Below are 23,711 nucleotides of genomic sequence, written 5' to 3'. Positions count from 1 at the left end.
GTTGAACATGAATGATGAACATGTGGATTTAATAATTTTATAAATCCACATGTTTATATAATATATAAATGAGGGAATATTTTTGCTGCCATTTGGCTAGCCCCAAATGTGGTTAAAATACTGGACTTCCTCTGTATGTTCAGCCACAAGTAGTTCTATAAACCCTGCTATGCATGGACATCCCCGTTGACGCGTTGCTAAGGGAACAGAAAATCCAATCAAGATCGATATTATTTTATCAAATTTAATGTAATCACCCCAACCCATGTATTCTATAACTGCATTATAATAGCAAAAAAAAAGGAAAGATTTCCATATACAAAGTTCACTCATTTTCCTCTGTATTGACCAACAAGCCCCCAGATAGCAATTTCATGTCATCAAAGTCAATTTGAGCAGTGAGAAAATACGAGCATTTTCTTGGAAAACACTTAGAATTTTTCAGTCCAATCTCATAGGGTTTGTACACAGGGTGTTGAGTGAACTTCGTATATGGAAATCTTTCCCCAAAAAACAACAAACAAACAAACAAACAAACAAACACTGAATTCATTATCTTCAGAGGTCTACTTATCTTATAATTTCAGGTTGTAATTAACTGAGCTTGGCGAAGTGCATCAGTAAGGCTGTTGCCTGTCTTTCAGTATTGGTCTGAAGTACGCCCACATGCATGCACTTTTGACCAACTGTTGTGTGCAAAATCTATGGAGAGTCAAAAAAATTGTTGTATTCGAACAAAATTAGAAATGTTTCTCAGCCCCAGATTCATGGCTTTTAAACATTTTTGCAATGACTGACCTTTTTTGAGATGATATATGAAAAAAAAACAGCGTCAGGTTGCAACGTTCTTTCCAAAATTTGCAGTGGTATTTTTATTCACTTACACTTACAAACTTATAGTCAAGTAATTTTTTTTTTATAGCATGGAGGATTTTTTTTATTCATCCATGTTTATAGTAAATATGTTTTTTTAAATGTGTTATATTTGAAATTCAATTTACAATTACAGTTCCTGCATAAGTACACATCGACTGCACCCCATGCATAATCTACAATAATATGAGTGTGTAATTTGTGTTGCTTCAAGAGTTGGTTTGTGTTTAATTCCTTTATGCAAACTCAGCCAATTATGAGAATATCATCGTTGAGAAGAAAGGAGAGAATCAGAATGTTGGCTTGATCCAGTTGAATCGGCCCAAGGCCTTGAACGCTCTGTGTGATGCATTGATGACCGAAGTGTCGGATGCTCTCAAGACATTTGAAGCAGACAAGGATATTGCCTGTATCATCTTGACAGGATCACCTAAGGCATTCGCTGGTAGGTGCTTGGAAGATCTATTGACCAGTGTAACATTTGAGAACAGACAATTGTACTCCGCAGTCATCTTTGACGTGTTTATTTGTATTTTGAACCCTAACCCTCAATCCTTCAAAATCAACTAGCCCATTTTGGAGTAAAGAGGCTGATTGGCAAAAAAAAGTGTTAATTGATTTTGGAGGATGCATTGTGTGGAGTTCGTGGGCTGTTCCCAGCATTGTTTTTGTTCATCCATGCATAATTGAGCCCTGCATTATGCTCGGTATCATTGGCACTGCTTCTGAATGTCACCGGCATTGCCTCAACCTTTTAATAGTGCTTGTTGGAGGATTTTGAATGATTGAGGCAATAGTCACCCCTCCACTGAACAAAGTCAAGAAATAATAGATGAATTTGGAGGACTGAAGGCTGTATCCAATTTCACATGGTAGCAATGAGAGGATATTGCAGGATTGAGGATGGTTCCTAGCCAATAGGGCCTAGGGGTTAGGGTGAATTCAGTTACAAAGTTATCCCAGTGAAACAAAGATATGCATCCAAGAAGGATTATTCTGCCAAGTGAAGTTATTGACCCAAACGGTTTGATTGTGATTCCCCCCAACCTGAAAAAAAAATAATAAAGTAAATAAATGTTTAAAGTGTCATGTATGAAAATATACATTGGTTAATACCAATCTGTAATAATTTGTTAGTAAATATATCTTTCTTTTCGAAAAAAAACTTAGTTACTTTTAAGTAAGAAATCCACTGTTCCAATTGTTTTATATTATTTATTTATTATTTTTTCATTGTGCTATCAGCTGGAGCAGACATTAAAGAGATGCAGGGATTGTCATTCCAGAAAGTTTACAGCGGCAACTTCCTTGGAGACTGGGACCATGTGAGCAGGACCAGAAAGCCTGTCATTGCAGTTGTGAATGGTTACGCTGTAAGTATCTGGGAGAATGACCTGCCTGCCATCAACTGCTGACATTTGTTTTATTTGACCTAAAAGAAGCAGATGACTTAATATGTGTCTTCCATTGTAGGGCTGTGTGTTGAAACCAATACCCGAGTACCCAACCACTGATGTCAGAAACCGGTTCCAGATTACGGACTCGAGTACCCATAATAAACTTGACATATTACTTAGTAACTTCTCAGACAATGAAAGAGAAGGATTTGAATGTCATTCATGGGGTATTTCTAAAATGAAAACCAGGCTACATGGAAAAACAAAACAGATTCGCATTTATGAGGCTTGTGAAAATGTGATTTACATTGTAAAAAGCTCACTGTACACACTTGCATTTTTCTGTATTGACGCACCGATGTGGCACCCGTTGCTACTCGTAAATGCACCCATTTACTCTATTGCAAGGCAGAAACTACTAAGTTTTAATAAAAAAACTTAATTATTGGAAGAAGACTAAAATAAAATCACAATTGCGGAAGAACAGGGTTGAGGTTAAGGTTTGAGATAAGATCATGAGATGAAAGATAGCAGTGGACTGAACTTTGAAATAAACACACTGTCTTCTTTATTTCACAGCTTGGTGGGGGCTGTGAGCTGGCCATGATGTGTGATATTATCTATGCTGGAGAAAAAGCCCGATTTGGTCAACCAGAAATCTTGCTAGGAACAATCCCAGGTACAGCAAGTGTCATTATTTGTTTTTGCAGAGCCTTTCCTGTTAAGGCCCTTGAATATTTACCCAATAATTCCCATTATTTGGTCAGCCAGGAATCTTGCTAAGAACAGCCTTCTTAAGTAGGGTTAGAGGCGTCTGTCTCAGGAAAAGTCAAGACATTACCAATGGCAGGATGGGGTGTAGATTTAAGTATATAAATCCCCTGTTGACGGGATACACGTTTCCCCGTACTGCAGTTTGGCACTGGGGCGGTGACCTGATTTTATCTCAAAGTTTGTGTCTTGTCTTTTTCTTCTCTGTCATAACTTTTTGAAATTGGGTTTGAAATTAGTTCTTTGTTATTCGCCTTTGATCATTGGAATGGAAAGGGCACATTTTATAAATATTTTTTTTTTTTGGTCAACAGGTGCAGGAGGTACTCAGAGACTTACCAAAGCTATCGGTAAATCCAAGGCAATGGAGATGGTTCTCACTGGAGACCCTATCACCGGTCAAGAAGCCAAAGAAATGGGTAAAAATGTCTTTGGAGTTTCTTGGAACACCTATCAGGAACATTTGTGATCCACAAAAAGTGCCCATGAAGCCTGATGATTAAGAGTTGTCAAACACTGCTTGAAATTTCAAATTCAAGAAGAATTTTGCAGGATCCAGAAAGAGACACCCAGTCACATGTAGGGTTTAATGCATCTCTAGAATTTCAAGAGAAAAGGATGTGCCATTGGATTCTTGCAAAGGAAAAATTTCCAGGATTGAGAAAGGATTTTTGGGCTTTGATTATTTTCTTTATTGCAACTTTTTGTTGTGTTACCTTCAAAATCAGAACACTCTATTGGTTACTAATACGCTGTAGAAGTGGTTACGTCATACACTGCCTGGGTCTCGCATTGTCCAGGGTGATATGTCCAAACACACATATGTGATGCGATCAAGCTAAATGAGTCGTTTGTCGGGAATTTTCATTTGGAGATTCAGGTCAAAATAGGGCCACTTCATCACATCACTTCATCACATCTCTTGGTGTTCCGACTTCCATAATTTTTAAACTAAAGATGGTATCAGCATGCGGTTTTCACAGCGGTAATGCTGAGATTGTGCTCTTTTCAAATCTGTAAAAAAAATTGACCAGGGTAGACAAACAACTCATTTAGCTTGATCGCATCACATATGCGTAACTTTAATAGCAATAGGCACGGTGCCCAATTCAACAGTTTTGCATCTGTTGAAAAATAAAACAGCATTCTTTATGTTCAGATTACATTGATGACTCCAGTCAGCTTCAAAATACAGTCCCATATTCCAGCCTTATAAATTCTTAATTTCTGTGAAATGTCAACTAGAAAATGTTCATCTAAATCACCTGTGCAATTTGTACGGTAAAATGGCGGATGAGACATTGTTTGGACTATTGGAGATGACCCCGCATGGCGTCACACTTCTGTGGCGTATTGCTTGCATCTCATTTACATATAATTTATATCTCATTTGCATGTTATTTGCAGGACTTGTGAGCAAGGTGTATCCTGCCGAGGAGGTTCTTGACAAGGCCATCGAGTTGGCCGAGAAAATTGGCAGAAACTCCAAACTGACGGTTGCCATGGGGAAGGAAGCAGTCAACTCTGCATATGAACTCTCCCTGCATGAAGGCCTCAAAAACGAGAAGAAAATCTTCTACTCCACTTTTGCAACTGTAAGTTTGTGGTGTTTCTTACCTTATAAATTGTTTATTTAGTTTAATGGAAGCTTGGCTCAAACTTGAACACATAGAAACAAATTTGTAATGTCAAATATTTTGTGCTGCAAATTTGGAAAAATAGTTGGTGTGCCTAAAGCTAGATCACCGGTATGGCTTTTTCATCGTTGGGGAGACCGCAACGGTGAATGTTAACCCGTTAACCCGCATGAATGCCCCATTCTGTTTTATAATCTGTCACATGATGATCAGTCACATGATGACAAAATGACAGCCGTCAGTTTTGAATCATGTGACTTCCTTCTTGAATCTGATTGCTTAACATAAATCCTGTGTCATTTGAAATCGGAGTGCTGTCCACACATTTTTCTAGTGACATCGGATGTGGTGAAATCGGATGCGAAACAAGCTAGTATGAAACATGTTTGATTTCATCCAGTCGCTTGGTGTACAGTCAGATGGGTCCGAATTTTCAGCACGCACCCCTGTATGATTGCCAGATGAACCGGTAAACCGGTTAAATCAGAAAGGTGAGGGGTGAGCTTAAGATCAATTAGAGTTCATTCTTAAACGATGAAATCTTCTGTTGTGTGTTACATTTCAGGATGATCGCAAGGAGGGCATGTCAGCATTTGTCGAGAAGAGGAAAGCAAACTTCACAGACAGCTAAGTGATGCGTAGCTACTGGTATGCAGGGTATTTTATAAATAATCACTATCTTGAAATTTGTTGGAAACTGTTGAAATTGTAATGATTTTGATAATGATCTTATATCTTACAATTTTGTAAATTTTACGGCAGAGACAGTGTGTGGCAAAGCCCATTTGGAATAACGTACAAAAGTTATTTTGAATAGTAAAAGCTACATCTTTGGTTTTTTTTCAATTCTTTGAGGATTTTGTGTTTTCTATTGTGCCAAAGTTGTATTCAATCAAAATCTGGATTTTTTTTCTGCATGAAGAATTAATTTTAAATCACATCTGTCTTTTCCATGTAAAGTAAACATCTTTTTGTTTCTAGTGATTTCATATGAATTTAACACTTCTCAATTGATACAAATTATGCTTTGAGAAATGATTTATTCATGTAACTGACACTAACTACAGGTTCTTTATACAGTAAGATTACATTAACTGAACTGATTTACTTATTTCACAATTATTGTATTCTTAAATACAATAAAAGCTACTAGAAAGAACAGTGCTATATTAATCATTTTGCTTAAACTCAACACTGACTATTTTTCATGATTCTGCAATCAACTGGTCTCACCAGAGTCTACTTTTCATTTTTTCGTCATATTTGGCATGGATCTTATATTCTGTTCATTGCCATGTATAATTTATAAATACTTTGCAAGCTTTACAAAATGTGCTACATTAGATGTTCAACAACCTGTACATAAACTGCTAGACACAGGCACTATATTTACAAAGTGGTTCATCATTCCGTCTTAAAATATGTCCTTCAAATTGTTTTGTCTAAAGTGTGCTGGTTAAGGTAACCAACAAAATGCCCTAAATCTGCACAAATAAACACCAGGATTTACTTGATTCAAAGGGATTCAGTACTCTAGCCCAGACCATTAATTGACATCATGTTTGTGCAAGTACAAAGATTGTATGACACCTATTGACTTCACAGTGATTTCACGGGAAAACAATTCATTTAAATATGAAGTAAAACAATTCTGTTCTTACTGAAAAATACTTTGTCAATGGGAGAAGCTAATTTACACAACACATAAAATACATGTATTTAGTATGTTGGAAACACATAATAACTACATTCATTTACAAAACTTGTTGAGATATTCCTTTCCAACAATATGCACATTATTAGTGATTTTGAAAATCATGTGACAGAGTTTTTATTTGGAATGAATAAATTAGATCTAACCGCTAAATTCTTTTCAAAATACAATCAATAATGTTTTGAAAATAAAAAAAATAGAGTTTATCTTAACTGCAAATGTCCACTTTCCAATTATTACAATTGAACCTTTATTACCTTTCAATCTATTTAAAACATTTCCTTAGCCCTTTCTACTTTAGGCTAGGTTTAGAGTTGATAAATCTGGATTATAATAAACACCTCAAATACTTTAAAACTAACCTGGCCATATAATGATGTCACATTCGGTGATATGTTTATTAAGCATATTGCTTTAGATATTTACAATAGATGATACATAATGTAAAAAGAAAACACTTTGTACAAGCTGTTAAACTATGACAAAGAAAAAACTGCTTGTAGTAATTCCACAATAGTCATTCATTAAAGTTAAAAGAAATCAGTCAATTTAATTTCAGTCAAAATAGGTTAGTTTTATCACAAATGTTCATGCCAGTAAAATGACCCGATTGCGTGGTTTCTTGGCTGATTTGCTGCCGCCATCAGATGACCTTGTCGCAGAGTGTAGTGAGATGCGACTCAGACTTCTCGCTGGTGACGTTGTAGCCTCATTCTGATTGGTGGATATTTCAAGTTTCCCGTAGTTGGTCTCTACAAACTTGACGATCTTGTCAACTCGCTTCTCAAGCAAGTTTGTTGTGTCTTCGTAGGTCACATTGGCTGATTAAACAAAACGAGAAAAGTTCCCCAAAATAATTATTTGTGAAAGGAAGGTGAGTGAAATTCAAAAATTAAAACTATATCTGCTTGTAAGGTTCCTAAAGTACCTTAGAAGTTATTTTAAGCAAAAGTATCAATTAAAGTTCAATTAAGTAACTTGATTATAATTTATCTAATAAGTTTTAAGTTACTTGAATATGAGGAAAACAAAGTACAGTTTAATTGCAAACATTTCTAAAGTGTGGTGTTTGTGTACAGATATATAAGTTAGTCATTGACAGGAGTAGAACTAACCTTTGATTGGTGGTACATCAGTAGTTCCTCTATGTAAGGGACGTAAGAAGAATGCCTTGAACCTTTCTACGATGTATTCAATCATCTCGGGGTCCACTGCATCATCTAACTCTCTCTTGTGTCTCATATGGTTGAAAGCCTCCACCACAATTGTAATAAACATGTTGGTTAGGATCATATACACAGTCACAATATAGATAACGAAGACAGCCCCGCCTAGCATCCGATTTGCTTCCACCAAGGCGTGAAAGTCAAACTTGCCAAGCAGCATGGAGAAGAGCGTCTCGAGAGTGGAGACAAACGAGGAGAATGTTTCAACCATGCTGTGGAAGAGGATGTAGGACAACTGACCAAAAGCGAAGAAGACAAGATTCCACATGATGACAAAGTAGAAGATGTCCTTGGATGCGTGGCTAAGAGTCATCCCAAGGAGAGACATGCGAGCATTGAGACGGAGTAGACGCATGTAGCGGATGAGAGACAGGAACGCAATACAAGCCAGTAGGTATCCAAAGACTTCATCCCATTTGGCGATGTGACTAAAGTTGACAAATTCACCTGTTGGATATTGCAATCAAATCAAATCAAACTTGGGTCAAAGCATAAGGATTCAAATTTTTTGAAAATGTTTCAACTCAAAGTACAACTTGTGGAATCATTGTAAAATCTGCTTAAAGTTTGATTTCAGGAAAACTCCACAAACCTTGGTTTTTATTCTTGACTTCTTGTAGTGCCAGCTCAATGAAGACTTGTCGCAAGGCAAACATGACAATGGCGCTGATGGCTACCAATATCAGGACCAGCTCAATAGCTGTCCAGAAATTCTTCAGCTCCTTCAAACCATCTTTCTTGAGAGATACAAGCAACTTGATGATGAAGAAAAGAAGGTAAGCCACAAACATAACCTGGAAGAGTAAAGAATGTGTCATTAATTGATAAACTAATTGACATATTGTAATAACCTGCTTCTACCCAAAAGTGTGTTTTGATGTGTGTCATTGTTTGGCTGAATAAATGACTTCAAACGTGGGTAATGAATTTCAATAACGGCTTTCATACCTGGAAGATGATGGTGAATATTGCAACAGTTCCCTCGTAATGATACAGTCTCAGGGTGTGGATGTATGATGTCACCAAAGCGCCCCCTGTTGTCGATGTTTCAGCCAGTAGAGTTGCGACACTGAATAAATTGATGTTTGCGTTGTACACTGAGAACTCTACAAAGATTGCACGAGTTAGTTCATCGTACCAGCTGGTATCTTTGAGGAATTGAGCAGTTTCTAATGCCTTGGCAGATGTGGTGCCAAATTCAGCCACATAACCACTTCCTGAATACACAGCGAGGATTCCGAAATGTGGAACTCCGTTCAGCTCAAGAAAATCATGATATATCCAGGGGGCATTTTCCTCGTCAGAGTAAAGCTTTGAGTTATGTTCAGTCGTTGGTTGCCAGGCAACGGTGAAATTGTTCTCATCTTGGTTGCTCCAAGAGTAGTCCAGATGACAGTTTGGATGTAAGACACTGATGTCTGGAGGAATGGCACATGGTTCTAAAAGAGATGCATTTAAAAATAGAATATTCAGTGAGCTCAATCTGATATCTTATAATCATTGAATCTAATATCACAGGACAAAGGACACATTCCGTCTGTTTTTAAAAATATTTTTTGCTTACCGTTCTTGACTCTAAGTTGCCTGAGTCGCACCGGTCCCACCCGGTACCCTTGCCAGTCACCAATGAACCTTGTATGTCTCCAGTGCATCGGTACACCATTATAATAAGCGTTACCATAGAGACCAGGAATGAGGGCGGTCTCCACCCATGTCCAGAAGAGATCGGGTGTGCTCTTCTCTAAACTGTGGAATGTTAGCTTATCACTCTGTATTACAGTGAAGAAACAGCAATAAAAGTAACACAGTCAGTAGTTAGTTAGCACAATTGCAATTATAAGCTGAATCATTTGGAAATAAACCCAAAAATTGCAGCATCTTTGTCATGTTATTCGGTCTACATTAAATAAGATATTTCAAGATTTTTAAACCATTTTCATTTTAAGAAATCAATATGCAGTGCAGAAGAGAACTGTTTTGCTGAAAGTTGCCACACGTGTCCACAATATCCAATTTGGTAAACAAAAGATGGACTTTCTTTCTGGGATATTTTGATGTCGAACAAATACTAAAATGGTGAAGTAATGATTTAAACATCAACATTGTTTTCTTGAATGTTCCTGGAATCTCAATCAGATCTGATGTAACTCACTGAGTTCTCGGCCCCGTTGTTCTCAATGAAAACATCTCTGAGTGACTGAGACATGTAGAATGACATGTCATCTCGATTGGTGTAACACAAGAAGAGGACAATGATGACAAAGATGGTATAGATCCCTGTCTCCTTCAGCATCCGATTCATCTTAATCTCCTTGAGACGCTTCTTACGTGCCTCCTCAAGTGCTTCTTTGCTCGGTGGAAGTCGTACTTTGTACTTATGACAGCTCACTGTCAAGAAAGATGTCATCATATGAGATTTACCAGTCAGAAGTTGATTTTGAATTGGTTGAGAAAAAGAAAAATTAAGCAAATTTAATTCAATACATGTGCTTAACAGTCCCATGAAATTGATTCTATTGCAGTTTGCAGCAGTGCTAGACTGTTAGTAGTCTGAGTATCACCCATTGTCCAATGGAACCCTTTCAGTAGTCAACGTCTGATAGAAATTGTGATGTCATTTTGATCTGAAATGTGGACTAAGCTGTTGATCTGTCCATTTGGCTGCTATGTTCTTGTAATACAATGGGTTATGGAAGACCTGATAGTAGGCGCTCGCTGAATGGTCAGAATCTCAAGGTCAAGACACAGTCTTGTTTAGCATAATTAATTGCCGAATCTGCTCATATATCACAGACCCTTGCTGTTTCCATGGACTGGGCTGTTTAGTGATAGTAGAAGAAACCGTTTCTTTTTGTGTTCTTGATTAACAGATTAAGAGTAGAATTTTGATCGTATGGGAAATTCCTACTTTGTTTTGTGGACTGTGAATCATGTAAGAGCTCCTCATCATTCTGAAGTTGATTCTGATAACGGCAGAAATCAGAATCTATCTCAACATCCATCTTGGTGGGTTTCTTGAAGATGAGTGAGAGGACTATTGCCACGGCAACAACCTGTAGAAAGGAAGTCATTTCAGTTAGGGATATAAAGGGAAGATAATTATAATAAATATGATGGAATACAAATGATTGCTCATATTACATGGTAACAAATCATTTGGGAGGAGATTATTCGTGTTCTCTGAGTTCAGACTTGCACAGAAATGAAGCAATACTGGCATGGAAATTGAAACGTTGAGAAAACCTGCCTTGAATGGTTGTATTACGAGCACAGAGTTGAACAGTGATATCAGCATTGACGTCAACCATTCGCAGGACTTTTCCTGTCCCCATTCTAAGCTGTATAATACAGTGAAGAACGCTGCGGTAAATGATGACAGAATCATGATCAGCCATGCCATGTAGACACACCAGTGGGGTAGTAAGTATGGCCTGCCTTTTGTTCTCTGATCCTTTACTTTGTGTTTTGTTGATGTCTTCATTGGGACCAGTTCCACTTTGTCTGATTTGATGTCTACGACTGAGTTCTGTGGCGTTGAGTCCTCTGATGGTGAACTGTCTTTCAGATTGTCTAGCTTCTCTTGCAGATGTTTAGGGAGTTGACTTGTCAGCTGGGATTTGCTGGGTTTGGATTTTCTGAAGATCTGGACAATGAGGATGTTAACTGGTACTACAATCAAGGCACTGATGAATCCAATGTAGACTTGTTGAAGTGTGAAGATGAACGGCCCAAGACGTAAAGCAGTGGGATTCTCAACAGTCTCTTCAGTGCGGTAGAACATAGCGCTAGTGATCATACTCAGGTAGAGCAGACACAGACAGCAAGACAGACGTTGGACTCTGGTGAATGGGCTCCGTGTTGGTCGACTGAATAGGGAGAACCAGATGTGATCATCAAAGAGGTTGCGCCGGCTACTTGAGATGAAAAGCTTACTGAACTGAGTCAGATCAGAGCGAGTTGCGACGGGAAGAACACGTTCTATTGCTCCGTCGTCCTTCTCTACAGCAAGCCACCGGTCACAGACAAAGAAGTATCTAAAGGAACAAACACAAAATGATCACATTTGTCCATTGCTTTGCTGAAACAACAAACTATTGTATTTTATTGTTACACTGCACAATTTTGCATCAGTGGGATTTAGCTTTTAGTTCTCCTTGTGTCCTATACTCTTTTTCTCTTGTTTACTTACTGTTTTCCATTTTGCAGATCAAGGATGGAGACTTGTGACAGATACCAGCTAGCGAGTTGACCAGGGCCAGTGTTGTCATGCCATAGTTTGATGTAGGAGAGGGGGCCCAGAGGACTAGCCACGCCCATCAAGAAGTGACAGATGCTACCACTCTCAAACACCTGTAAGAATTGTATGGGTAAACCTTCATGTAACACTCATGAGCAACTCTGCTTGCCAGAACATTAATGTTCACAAGATGTCATAGAATCTAAACAACAGTGACATGAAATATTTTACTTACCTTTCGTTTGTCATCGTCCAGTAAGCGCACACCACTATCCCCACTCTCTCCAGTCAGGATGATACTGACCTTTGACCTTGTGCCACAGCCTGGCCCCATGCCAGTCTGCACTGTGATTTGATAGAAGTACATATCGCTGGGATGGTTATCTGCTAAGGGACTCACTCCCCACTGAAAAACAAAAACATTAATGGATAAAATAAACATATGTAAGTGCTCTCTACTGTTACTGAACAACGGTTAAAGTTAATCCGTCTTAATACTTTAAGGTGCCAGCAGCCTATTTCACAAAACAGTGCGTTTAAACTTACACCATTGGTAGGACTAACACAACAAATTTATTGCCCAGCAATAAACTTGAAATCGATTTCACAAAACTTAGCATAGCTGCACAAGGTTTTAAACAATTATATCAGCTTGGACGAGGATAATAACAGCATTTATGAAGGCTGTTTGTGTATGAATTTGTTCGTTCATAAAACAGTCATTGAATCACCCACACCCGCTATTTTGAAAATAGTTTTATCCAACTTTCTTTGTAATCCTGCGACCACTCTTAAAACTTTGTTACAAGTAAAATAGTGATTCTTTTACTTCAAACTCAAAGCTGTGAGTGTCTTGTATCAAACCTGATCATGATTTGCTGGTCAAATAGGTCATTTTCAGTAGCTACGCCACAACTTATGCCACCTAAAATGATTGCGCAAGTAACGCCATAATTTGTTGTGTAACTCGCTGACTTGCGCACTATAAAACTTTTGAGAAATTGTCATAACTAAAATGTTGCGCAGCATGAAATGTTGCGCAAATTGCGTAATAAATTGTTGCGAGAGTGGACTTACCCTTGCATGAAGTTTCTTGAAATCGGCTGCAAACAGACTACAGAGGTCCTGAAAGATCTAAATTTTTGATTTTCTTAACACTGAGAGTTACCTTGATGATGTCCTGTTTATCTTTCCTTCTAAGCCAGACTAGAAGGAGCAGATACAAGCCCAAGAATCCAAGCACCGTGGCAAACACAGCCGCATTGTCTCCAAGATTCAGAAACTTGCTGAAGACGGTGGAGAAGTCGATGGTGTTTGGGGGAACGAAGAATGATGACGCAAAGGAGGAGAGATGGTTACACAGACAGTGGATGGAATGAGTCGTGGTGTGTTGCCCAACCTGACAACAAACAGAGTTTGGTAATAAGGTGAAGCTGTGGATTAAAATAGGTTTGTCCTGTCGTTATGATTTTTTGTCATTGATGAGACCATATGCAGTGCTGACTGGGCATACCTGGCAACCGTGACTACTCCATGCTGTGATGTTGCTATCCCAGTATCGGCAACCAGCTGCATATATCACCATGGTTACGTTCACATCATATAATTCATCTGTCTTATTCATCATGTCGTCCACTTTATCAGATGATTCTTGGGATGAATCTACAAATTAAATTAAAAGGAAAAAAATGACATTTGAAAAATTTAATGTCTGTCTTATATTTTGCAGAATAGCTTAGGAAAACTGAAAGAAAGAAATTCATTTTTGAAATTCAGAAATTAAAAACATAAGAATGACCTGCTAGGCTAATGCCCAAGTAGTAGTCTCCCACACCAGTCAGTAACTCTTCAGCAAATACTGCAGTGTGTCTAGCCTCTGTTTCCAGTCTCTCATCACTCCATGTTTCATCGTTGCCAAGACATCTGGGTATTTCTGTGAGCGCATCGTATGTTAAGGTGTCAGGATGACCTCCCTTCCTCAGATAGACATGAAAGTTGGTCCTGTTGTCAGATATTTCCTTGAAGATGACTCTCAGTTGGATATCTTTCTCTTGTATTTCCACCTGTCAACGATTTATAACTCAGTATCTATTAATTTTTGTCATATATATTAGATAACTATAACCAGAACAACAGGTGCAGGATTGGTCATCAAAAATATGGGTTGAACAGTCGTAAACGTAACAGCTGTTTTGTTCAGAAACTTGATCGGTTCAAAGTTTTGTTCCATTTTGATTCCCATTCAGCCTCCTTGTAATAATACTTTTAACCAAATTGGCCTTGCTGTGTTGAAAGGACTTACAAATAGACTTAAATATTCACATTTGTTAAATTTTGGAACTTTCAAAAAATGGACAAATAGTATTACATTTAGTTTATAAATTAAGGTAACTGACTCAAATTGTGCCGTGGCTAGGCCAGTGCTTTACAATATTTGTTTTGTTTTCTTTTTTTAATTTAGGATCAAGTCGGAGGATATTTGTCACCTTGTGATACTGCATTGTGGATACATTCGTAAACCTCATCTGGACTGTCTCAGCACTCGTTACTTTGCTGTCATCAACGTCTAAGGTGATACTGATCATATCTGTCAGGTTCTGCACCGAGAGTGGCTCCCCTTGTCCCGTCTTAAACTCTAGGGTGAGTACCCCCTTGGAACCTATACTGTCTGAGCTCTTGGAAAAGCTGTAGGGGTTTGCGTTGAAGGAATAGATCTGTAAAAAGTGAAGGAAAAAATCCAACAATTACTCTTACAGTCATCTACTATCAAATGTTAAAACATTCTTTGACAACTGACAGAATTTTGCATCGGTGCAAGTGAACCTATAAAACGGTTTGCCTTCAGGAACTTTTGTTAAAAACTCCACAAGCTGACTCATGTGGGACTCGAACCCACAACCTGTTGCTTTCTAATGCAGTTGTCTTAACAACTTGTTTACTCAGTTTGCTAGGGTTGCTTGATTGATTCAAATCCACTGTAGCAGGAGACAATAAACGACGTTTCATAGATGTTTGTTTTGGGATGGTGTGATCGTAAATCACCCTTCACCTGAGTCAAGTTCTGAGAAATAGTTACTCAAACTCACTATTTGTTCGACGTGTTTTGCTCCACTTGTTCCAAACAGTGAGCTGGCATTAGGTAGATGGAAGGATCCAGCGTCTGCAGTGATGACTCTGTCAGCCACGGAGTTGGGTTCATCTTTGTAGACTTCTAGAGTGAGTTCATCTGTGACTAGCGTGACTGGAGGTTGACCTGTCACACGTTGACCTATGACCACGCCAGACACCAGGTCAAGTGTTTCCTGTGCTAGCATGCTGATAGTCAAGGCCTGTTTGATTTCAGAAGACAATGTGAAATCAGTAAGCTTGTCATTGGAATCCTGCAGTCCTTGGCATGACTGGCATCCTTATCACTATTATTTCATCAATGTCAACATTAGTTCTTGTCAATGTTATGAAATATCACCACCATCACCACCTCAAATATCACCACCATAATCATCACTATCATCCTCAGTGCATCGTTATAGTTATCTCATCATCACAGTCACCATCATCCTCATGCACCATCATCTCAACATCACCACCACCATCATCTACATTTGCTTTCATCTTCTCCCAACTACCCCCAACGTCTGCTTTACCTCTTCTAATATCTCCACCCTTACCCCCACCTCTCTTCCTACCCTGCTCCTACCCCAATCCCCTACCCACATAATATGTATGATAACCGCCAGATAGAGGTGATTGCATAGTATTAAGCAGAAGCACCCCTACCCACCACTGTGCCCCACCTCCTACCTGATCCCCTACCCTCACCCTCACCCTACCCACCACTGTGCGTGCATTCTCCTCATTTCTCTCGCTTTCCTCCTTTTCACTTGCAGCTTGTTCAGCAATCTCCTCAGGTGAAAGGTCATCGCCATAGACATCAAAGATGACTGGTTCCCTGGTCCCTAGTGATGAAGGCGTAGTGGTGTACATGGAAGCTTCACTGGTTCCCATAGCATTTTGAACGATTCCATCTGATTGGGCAATGAGACTTCCTAGTCCTCCAGTGAGTCCTAGTCAAGCAACAGGTAAACATATTTTTGAGTTTTCACAACTGCATGTGAGTTTTTCTTGAAATCTAAACCTTTCCCATCAAACTGTGACTCAATTATATCACAGTATTTCTGTAATTTTTGGAAATGGAAAATTCCCATGATAAAGGAACTCCCTTGATAATTAATGTACATAATGGTTTTGTTTGTATTCAACTTAAATGAAGAGATAGTCCTATAAAACTAAACATCTTCATCATTGTTAAGCAACTCATGACTTCCCTAAATGCCCCAACAGGTGTGTCAGCTGAAATTGTTAAAATAAAACTGATCGAGCAGTTGAAATTGCTCCTTGACGGTGAGAGTATGCAATAACGTGGAACACATGTGAAAAACTAAAACAATAAAGCCTGATTCTGATAAGTACGTACCTTCGGCTGTTTCTATGACAATTTCCGGGTTATCTGTGTCTACGCTTTCCAAACTCATTGCCATCCTGACCATTGTAGCTGCAGCGTCAATCTGATCAGAAAAAAAACACAAATTTCTTCCCCTCAACAGATCCTAGAATATTTATGTTTGTGTGTCAGTCCATAAAAACACTGAAGCATGCAGTATTTCGGTGGAATTGAAAAATACAAGAACAACAATGCTGTGTCTCTACTAATTCCTGTATGCATTTTTGACAAAACTTTACTCACCAAAGCATTATCATTGACACCTCCAGTAAGACTCTGAGACATGACAGAAGATGCTTGAAGCAAAGCCTCGGCTGTCTTAGCCCACAAGGAAATCTTCCCTAACTCAAGCACCAGATTGGAGCGTATCTGGAAGAATAGAAGTATATAGAAAACTGAAGTGCCTCAGTGAAACCCAACGCCATTTCATATTTGACTTTCTTGGTTTCAAATGAAAAAGGAAAGGCGTCAATTAAGATAAGATGAGTGCAATCACATTTCCTCCTCCTACCTCTGTTACGTCTTCAGGTGTCATTGTGGTGTTGTCATCCTGAAAAAAAAACAGGAAGAAAAATCATGTGATACAAAAATATCTAACTAAGATAAGAGTTGTATGACACAGCTATGAATTTTTAAAGGAAATACATTTATCCAGAACAGACAAAATCACCCCATGCAAATGTGACTTTGGTAAAATGATCAGAAGAATTTTACTCGCTTTGCTGACAAGCAGTTTGAGTAGTTTGTTTAAATCACATTCTGATCACAAGTGCACATGAGTTCACATGTAACAGGTGTTGATCTAAGTAATTGAATGTTGAACGATAAAGCTTATCAAAACTGGAGTAGCTTGTGACTGAACTTGTGACCAGTGCCCAGTTTCATGGCTCTGCTTATCGGTAGCAAAATCCTTGCTTACTGTAACAGAAAATCCCCTGTTTACGGTAAGCATATTTCATGGGTTATCAAGGAAATTTTGCTTTAGTGTGTGTACATCCCGTAACTAATGATTCTGTGCTTACAGGGTTAGCGCAGACTTCAGTTACCACTGCTAGCACAAAATGGTGATTGTTATGAAATTGGGCCCTGATCTTTTGACTTTCAGTGACTGTTTACAACTTTTGCTTGTATTATTTGATTGATACTTGACCTGTAGAATTGTCAGGACAGCCGATATCAGTTGAGTAGCGCCCTCTACGTTACCAGATGATATCAGAAGAGACAGCTTACTACCATTGGAACTGACTAGAGATGTGATGTCATCAGCTGACAAGTCTGGTTTCCTGACCTGTTACAAATAAGGTAGGATATGAGAAAATACAATACACACTGACACCATACTAATTTTAGATCCTTCAAAATATTGATAGATCATGTATCTGGCCAGCATTACAAATTAACTATATTCAGTGTATAATGGTTATTTTGCATTATTCAGTCAGTCATATGAAACAATACATGTACATTCCCCCAATTGGAACATTTAAGGAGTACCTCCTGTGGGAATAAGATCCTAACCCTGGCTATGTTACCGCGCTTCATGATGATGGCAATCCCACATGCATATTAGTTTTTGGCACCGGCATGCCCAACCTTTTCATCTTTCGCAATGAAAACAATCTTCGTACCGTGATCGTCATCTCAACGTAGGCAGCTGCTCCGTACACGTCCACTACTTCAACTCGCACCACGTTTTGGAAGCTGAATTCCTCAGTACCAACCCCAAAGAGAATACCCGAGATGGAGCTGTCCGTGGTCGATGTCTTGAGTGAGAAACTTGTCTGTCCCATGGGTCTGCTCAAGACGTGGTACTGGAGGACTTGCGTAGCAGCAAGATCTTGGGAGATAGAGGCACGATCAACGGCATAGCCTTCTTCTAGCCAACCAGTGCAGTTCACACTAAACTCTGTGGTGACGGCATACCCTGTAGTGATGTGATGAGAATTGGACAACTTGTGTTGTTTTTGTCATTTTATTTATTGTTGTCAGTACAAGAACTGAATGACTTTTGCAAAGCTCCTGGACAAACACACCTCAAAGAAAAACATCTCAGAATTCAAAGGCTGACTTCAAATGGTTGTTAATATAATAAAAAGTTCAATATGAATCTTACCTTCTGATGGAGTGATTTGGCATGAGCCATTATATGGAGGAAGGTTGGTAAGGAAAGAGTGCTGTATGAAACCGTTGCCTAGCAACGCATCCTTCACATCAAGACGAAGATTGTATTCATTCCCCGCATCCAGTTGGTTTGGATTGAAGGCAATACCTTGCTTTGATACACCTTTAACATTCAAAATAAAACAATTTTTATTTAGTCCTTGTATTATTTTTTGGTTAATGTGTTGAATGACACAGATTCACTTTTTATGATTTATGATGTTTGAATTAGTGAGCAAAGTGTACTACAAAGTAAACATGGAAATCGTCAGACTATAACATAAGATAATCAGGTTAATCTGAGAGTGAAAAAATAACCATTAATTTTAAATCAAATTTTGTGTACAAAATACTACAAATTGAAATTGATCAATTGATCAAATAGTTTAAATTCTCAATAGTTATGAAAATTATTTTATGAGTTGCATTTGAAAATCTAATGGTTGATATGCAACTGCAATATATAAGATGGAGACGTACCAGTTGATGTCTTATCGCCAAGGTTACTGACTTCCTGATACACCTGAGTTCCTTTCTGCTTGATGTAGAGTGACCATGTAAACATTGACTCGCTGTGAATGTCACAATTGTCACAACTCCCTTGCAGTGTGAAGGAAGATGTCGGGTTGGTTTTATCGCGACAGTTGGAGACGCACCTGTATTGTGCAAGAAAGACATCAAATTACCAAAAGAATGTTACTTTGGTGAAAAAAAGACGATGAGCTGTCACATGGCCATGGTTTAGTGTTTACATTTCACATGAAGCTGAGGCTGTACGCATCACACTTGAAAGTCTGTGCATTACACATGCCTTGTGAACCAATGCGTGAAAGTGTTATGTGCATCCTTAGCTCTCCTCGGCAGGACACATGCCACAATTTGTAGCCCATGGACAAAGTATACAAATATAGTGCATTTGAGAGTTGAATAAAACAGGACCTCGTAGAATTTGGAATTCAATCAACTTACACCAAAAATGCCCAAATACAATAGAGACTAGATATTTTTTATTTATTTTTTGGATTGAAGACTTGTAATTAAAACTGAATGAAATGTGTACTTGCCTTATAGATACAACCGGGGGTTCCCCTTGCATGACCTGGATGGTTTGCTGGTAGGATGCAAGTCTGGATCCAATGGCTGTGTCAACCTTGAATGCATACAGAGCACCCACCCTGAGTTGCAACGGATTCAGATGAAGTACACCAGATGTGAAGTTGAGTCTTTCCCAGGAGCTGTTCTCACACAGGTAATCAGTGCTAGCAAAGGGTACATTTGTGGTCATGGAATTATTCTCGCTACGTTCAGAAAGTTTTTTGCATGTCCACTCAAAGGACCAATCAGAGGAGTTTCCTGCTACGTTGTCAGGGTCGTATGATGATGTCATCGCATCAAGGACCAATGGTTGGACATTACCCACTGATCTACTGCTTCCACCTTCCAGAACCAAGACAAGTGGAGAGTGATTGATCCTGATGTAGACTTTGTCCATACCAGTTGCATTGTCCAAACCTTCTACTGTGACAGTTAGAGTGATTTCGTACAGGCCAACGTCAAGCGAACCTGGCATTAGCTGCAACTGTGGGCCATTCACAGACGGCACATCGTACATCACTCTCTGCGTTGTGTTCTGAACGTCATCAAGGATGAGTTTATAGACTTCCCAGGTGAAGGTTGTTAAGCCAACACCAATACAATCAAATGTGGTGACTGAGTCGATGAGGATAGTTTCTGATGTCCTGTGAGACTGCGGTGCATCTATCGTCTCCCCCGGACCCTTGATGGACACATCAGGTGGATTCCAGCATCCCATGACGGTGATTTCACTTGACATGGATGCAGTAGTGAAGAAGTTAGATACAGACACATGGACAGTATAATAACCCGGAGATGTGTAGGTGTGTGAGACCTGTAGACCATCGTCTTGATTTGATTGGACAAAGATGATGTCATTGTGCAGTGTCATTCCACAAGACTCTGGCCCATAGACAATTTGTTGAGTCTTATCCCCAACATCCCATGATATGCACATTGGACCTTCTAAACCATTCCCATTCAATATGAAATCCACCTGTTGGCCTGACTTCAAAACTGACAGTCCTGATTCATCCATGGCCTGAATTGACGTCAGTTCAAATGGCTGGACAATGTAGAAAATGAAGTGCAATTCTACAGGCTCATCTGTGTGGCCTTCAACTTTTAGTGTGATGTTGTACACACCGGGGGTTTCATATCGACGGAATACAATGTCAAGTGGAGCTGTTTCCCCGTTACCAAAATCCCAGATGATAGTCGCATCCTTAGAAGTTACGTTAGCACTCATTCTGATTACTGAATCACTAGCAAACCAATTAAAGTCATGTCCTAAACCAGCTGTCCAAATGCCATCTGTGTTTTGGTATTCAAATCTGACTTGTATAGGTGCAGCTTCTTTATTGATAATGACACTTGTCTCAAACATGTGAGAGTCAAGATTGTTGGTGACAGTTACCTCAGCGTGGTAAGTTCCTGAATTGTTGTAAGAGTGAGTATGATTGATGCCTTGGGTCATATTGAACTGTACTGTCTCATAGTGAACACTTCCGTCTCCAAAGTTCCACGCAAGGTTGACTGTAGTTGGAGGGGTGGTACCTTGCATCGTGACCAGTTGAAATATCACCATAAGATCAGGAAATGTCCTTGGGCTATTGGACAATAAGTGAAATCCACGAGTGCTGTGCAGTACCTCAATACTGGCATTGGAAGTGACATGAGACTGTCCTAAGATATTCTCAGCAGTTACAGAAGGAGTGAACAGTCCAGGTTGAGTGTATGCATGCTGAAATTCTTGAATCTTTGTGCTTGTTGACATTACAACATATCTTGTTTCTGTCGTACCGTCACCGTATTGTACAGCATAATTCAGCAGTGAGCCCTGAGAGGCAGTGATGGTAATCAACACTTGAGATCCAACCTCAGCAACCAAATTTTCCGGGAAGATCTTCAAATGTGTAACATCCTCAAAAACGGTAATCAATTTCTCCAGGGTAAGACCGCCCAGAATATTCTTGCACTGCAAGCTGACGACAAACTGACCACCAGGGAAATAATGAGTCACATTCAGACTCTCACCAGAATCAAGGCTTACATTCTTCTTTCTCCACAGTACATCAGGGCCAAGGCCTAGTGTAGTGGGTTTTTTCCGCCAAACACATTCCATGACAGTGGGTGGCGGTACCTCCTGATCGATGGTCAAACTGAACGTGATGTTTCCAGGACTGTAGATCACCTCACTAGTGGTTTCAAAGTTCAGGCCCTGGACAGGATAGACCACGCGGATCTTTGTATGGTTAAGCACAATCCCACCTAGTCCATTCTCCACTCTTATTGTCAGGACGTACTTTCCAACTTGTTTATAGGAGTGCGCAAATTTTAGAATTTCCGGCTTGTCTTGAAACGATGTGACCACAGTTCCATCTCCAAAGTCAATATTGTATGACAGAGAAGTCCCTGATGAAGCTAGAATGGAGAGAGTCAGATTGTCACCAACTGCAGCTGCAGTACTGATGTTGTAGTCGACATCGTCAATCCGCTCAAGAACCACCACTGTGTCATTCAAGTCCAATTCACTGACCATATTGGAAAGATGCACTGAAACCTCATACTCCCCAGTTTCTTCAAATATGTGTGAAACGTTCAATTTTCTACCCAAAAGGAGTATTTGTGAGGATGAATTTCCATCCCCAAAAGTCCAAGATGCTGTAACGTTTGTTGGTAATGGCATTTCATCCATCAAAGTAATAGCAAACACTGTCGTTTGGTTTGCTACATCTATTGTGCTTGGGATGATCGTGAGATTGTAGCTGTCTGTACGGATTGGAACCTGGATGGTTACGGGACCGCCAGATGCTTCGCAGTCACTGATAGGATTAGAAGCTTTCAGGTGAGCTGTGTAAGAGCCTGCATGATGGTAGACATGCTCAAATACCATGAATCCCACTGTGTCAATGTGAGTGGACATGTTTGTCCCGTCACCAAACTGGATGAGCAAATTGATGTCAGATCCATCACCAACTGTAGTGAGATACTGCACTGTTGCATTGGTTGCAGCAACCACTGTACTGACATTGACAATGCATCCAGCAGTATGGGTGTAGAGAGTGACATTGACTGTTAGGTCAACCTGGCTAACCTCATTTGAACAGTTTGCTTGGACTTGATGAGACCCAGAAGTACTGTATGTATGCTCAATGGTGATGTTACCGTCTGATAGAACACTATCCCAAGAATCAATATCGCTACCATCACCGTAATCTACAGAACAGTGAACTGTTTGCGGTATCACTGCTCCCTTCTCTAGGTAGAATACAAACTGAACTGGTTCCCCAGTTACCATGTCATTGCCACTGGTGTCCATCCTCAATCCATTAATTGGATTGATGATTCTCACAGACAACTGCCTGACTTGATCCCCAAAGTCATTGTGAGCTCTAACAGTAATGATGTATTCGCCAGAACTGTTATATTTATGATAAATGGTTGATGAGTTGATGAGTTGATGAGTCTCGTGGCTGCCATCTCCAAAATCCACTTCAAAAACAATGTCGCTTCCGGCTGTGAAGCCAAACTCCAAATCCACATTCTCACCTGTTGCATGCATTGAAGACAGGAGTCGAGCATAGAATCCTTGGATTTCCTGCCCTATCTGAATCGGGACATGTACCATCATGAAATTCACTGCATTGGAGACATTGACAGCTACATCAAAAATACCGTACACTGGTAGAGTGAGGAAGAACATGCCAACAGCATCTACGGGGGATGACGGCACAAAATGTTGCTCAATTTGATTTTGAAAACCAGCGACGGAGAAAACCACCTTTGCTTCTGTCGGCCACAGGGACGTATTTGATTGAGGGTAGATACGTAGCTCAACAGGGTCACTTATGGAGCTAGAGTTGGTTACATCTACACTCAATGCTGGGACAGGGTTGAAAACACCCACTGAGTAGATCTCACTTGTAAAGACGGTAAAGTCATTGGAGACCTCGACTGAAATGTTGTAAACCCCTGCCTCTGGAAAGCCTTGTGTGTGAGAGACTACACATGGGGCCATGAAACAATTAAGGACCGTTGAGTTTCCATCAAAGTCAAAGTGAAAATAGACAAGTGTACCCCTGGTCACATTTGCTGTTAGTTGGATCCCTTCATATGGT

The 23,711-nt window shown here is 39.5% G+C and overlaps 2 protein-coding genes across 2 annotated transcripts in view; one reads left to right on the top strand and one right to left on the bottom strand.

The window, feature by feature from the left end:
- LOC119722772 (enoyl-CoA hydratase, mitochondrial-like) overlaps positions 1–6,199 on the top strand; it is a 6,680-nt gene extending 481 nt beyond the window's left edge. Inside the window, exons 2-7 of the mRNA XM_038193084.1 lie at positions 1,124–1,318; positions 2,119–2,246; positions 2,850–2,949; positions 3,356–3,460; positions 4,449–4,636; positions 5,244–6,199. Coding sequence (XP_038049012.1) covers positions 1,124–1,318; positions 2,119–2,246; positions 2,850–2,949; positions 3,356–3,460; positions 4,449–4,636; positions 5,244–5,309 — 782 coding nt within the window. The 3' untranslated portion in view covers positions 5,310–6,199. The remainder of the gene's footprint in view (positions 1–1,123; positions 1,319–2,118; positions 2,247–2,849; positions 2,950–3,355; positions 3,461–4,448; positions 4,637–5,243) is intronic.
- On the bottom strand, positions 5,514–23,711 carry LOC119722764 (polycystin-1-like). The gene is made up of 24 exons (XM_038193071.1): positions 19,581–23,711; positions 18,997–19,172; positions 18,470–18,640; positions 17,985–18,280; positions 17,507–17,644; positions 16,868–16,906; positions 16,600–16,725; positions 16,330–16,420; positions 15,690–15,919; positions 14,942–15,184; positions 14,342–14,569; positions 13,654–13,918; positions 13,369–13,517; positions 13,024–13,254; positions 12,091–12,261; positions 11,808–11,968; positions 10,866–11,652; positions 10,527–10,671; positions 9,771–10,006; positions 9,183–9,387; positions 8,567–9,057; positions 8,211–8,412; positions 7,508–8,065; positions 5,514–7,213 (listed from the first exon to the last, which is right to left on the bottom strand). The coding sequence occupies exons 1-24, from the start codon at positions 23,609–23,611 to the stop codon at positions 6,981–6,983; spliced, it is 9,603 nt and encodes a 3,200-aa protein (XP_038048999.1). The 5' UTR covers positions 23,612–23,711; the 3' UTR covers positions 5,514–6,980.

This window comes from Patiria miniata, unplaced genomic scaffold (assembly GCF_015706575.1).
Source record: "Patiria miniata isolate m_02_andy unplaced genomic scaffold, ASM1570657v1 HiC_scaffold_1, whole genome shotgun sequence".
Lineage (NCBI taxonomy): Eukaryota > Metazoa > Echinodermata > Asteroidea > Valvatida > Asterinidae > Patiria > Patiria miniata.
Note: the sequence above shows the minus strand (reverse complement) of the source record. Positions and strands in the feature narration are given on the sequence as shown.